A 645-nucleotide genomic window follows, 5' to 3' on the forward strand; every position below is an offset into this window, starting at 1 on the left:
ATTTTTTTTTAATCAAATCCTGTTGTATAACTTCAGTACTGCGCACTAGCAGCAACCCAGTGTTTTCCTATAAAGTGTATAAATTGTTGCACTTCTCAGATGTGCACTATAATTTGATGGCCAGGGTGACTCCATCTCCCACTGTCAGCATGTTCAGATTAATTCGGGCATCTCTGTACAGCTTCCTGTTCAGCTTGTCAATGGCCACAGTGTCGGCGTCATCTGGGGACGGATTCAGCACCTTCCCACCCCACAGCACCTGCAGCACCAGACACATTTTTATAGAGGTTTTGCCGCTTGAACTGGCACGGTGCAAGAATTTGTGTGTTTCGTGCTTATTTTGGTTGTAGCGCTTACATTGTCGATAGCAATGACGCCTCCTTTTCTCAACAGCTGCAGAGACTTCTCGTAGTAGTTGTCATAGTTAACTTTGTCAGCATCGATGAAGATGAAGTCAAATGTTTCTGCTTGGCCAGAAGACAGGAGATCATCTGAAAGAAACAATGAAACCGAGGGCTAAAATGTCCATCTCAGGGTATTGTAGCTGTCACACAGCTGGTGTACTACAAAGCAACTTTGACACAGCTTGGCTTAATTTGCATCAACTGCAAACCCTCAGCAGAGATAGTGGCTAACACAGTGGTG

The 645-nt window shown here is 44.7% G+C and overlaps 1 protein-coding gene across 2 annotated transcripts in view; it reads right to left on the minus strand.

The window, feature by feature from the left end:
- The window catches only part of LOC102212151 (catechol O-methyltransferase domain-containing protein 1-like), a 7,596-nt gene continuing 6,951 nt past the window's right edge, over nt 1-645 (minus strand). For both annotated transcript variants that reach the window (XM_005736398.1, XM_005736399.1), the window contains exons 6-7: nt 358-491; nt 1-259 (exon numbers count right to left, since the gene is read on the minus strand). In XM_005736398.1, the coding sequence (XP_005736455.1) occupies nt 107-259; nt 358-491 (287 nt within the window). In that variant the 3' untranslated portion in view covers nt 1-106. The remainder of the gene's footprint in view (nt 260-357; nt 492-645) is intronic.

The sequence above is a fragment of the Pundamilia nyererei genome, unplaced genomic scaffold (assembly GCF_000239375.1).
Source record: "Pundamilia nyererei isolate P.nyererei 1_Seehausen unplaced genomic scaffold, PunNye1.0 scaffold00069, whole genome shotgun sequence".
Classification (NCBI taxonomy): Eukaryota; Metazoa; Chordata; class Actinopteri; order Cichliformes; family Cichlidae; genus Pundamilia; species Pundamilia nyererei.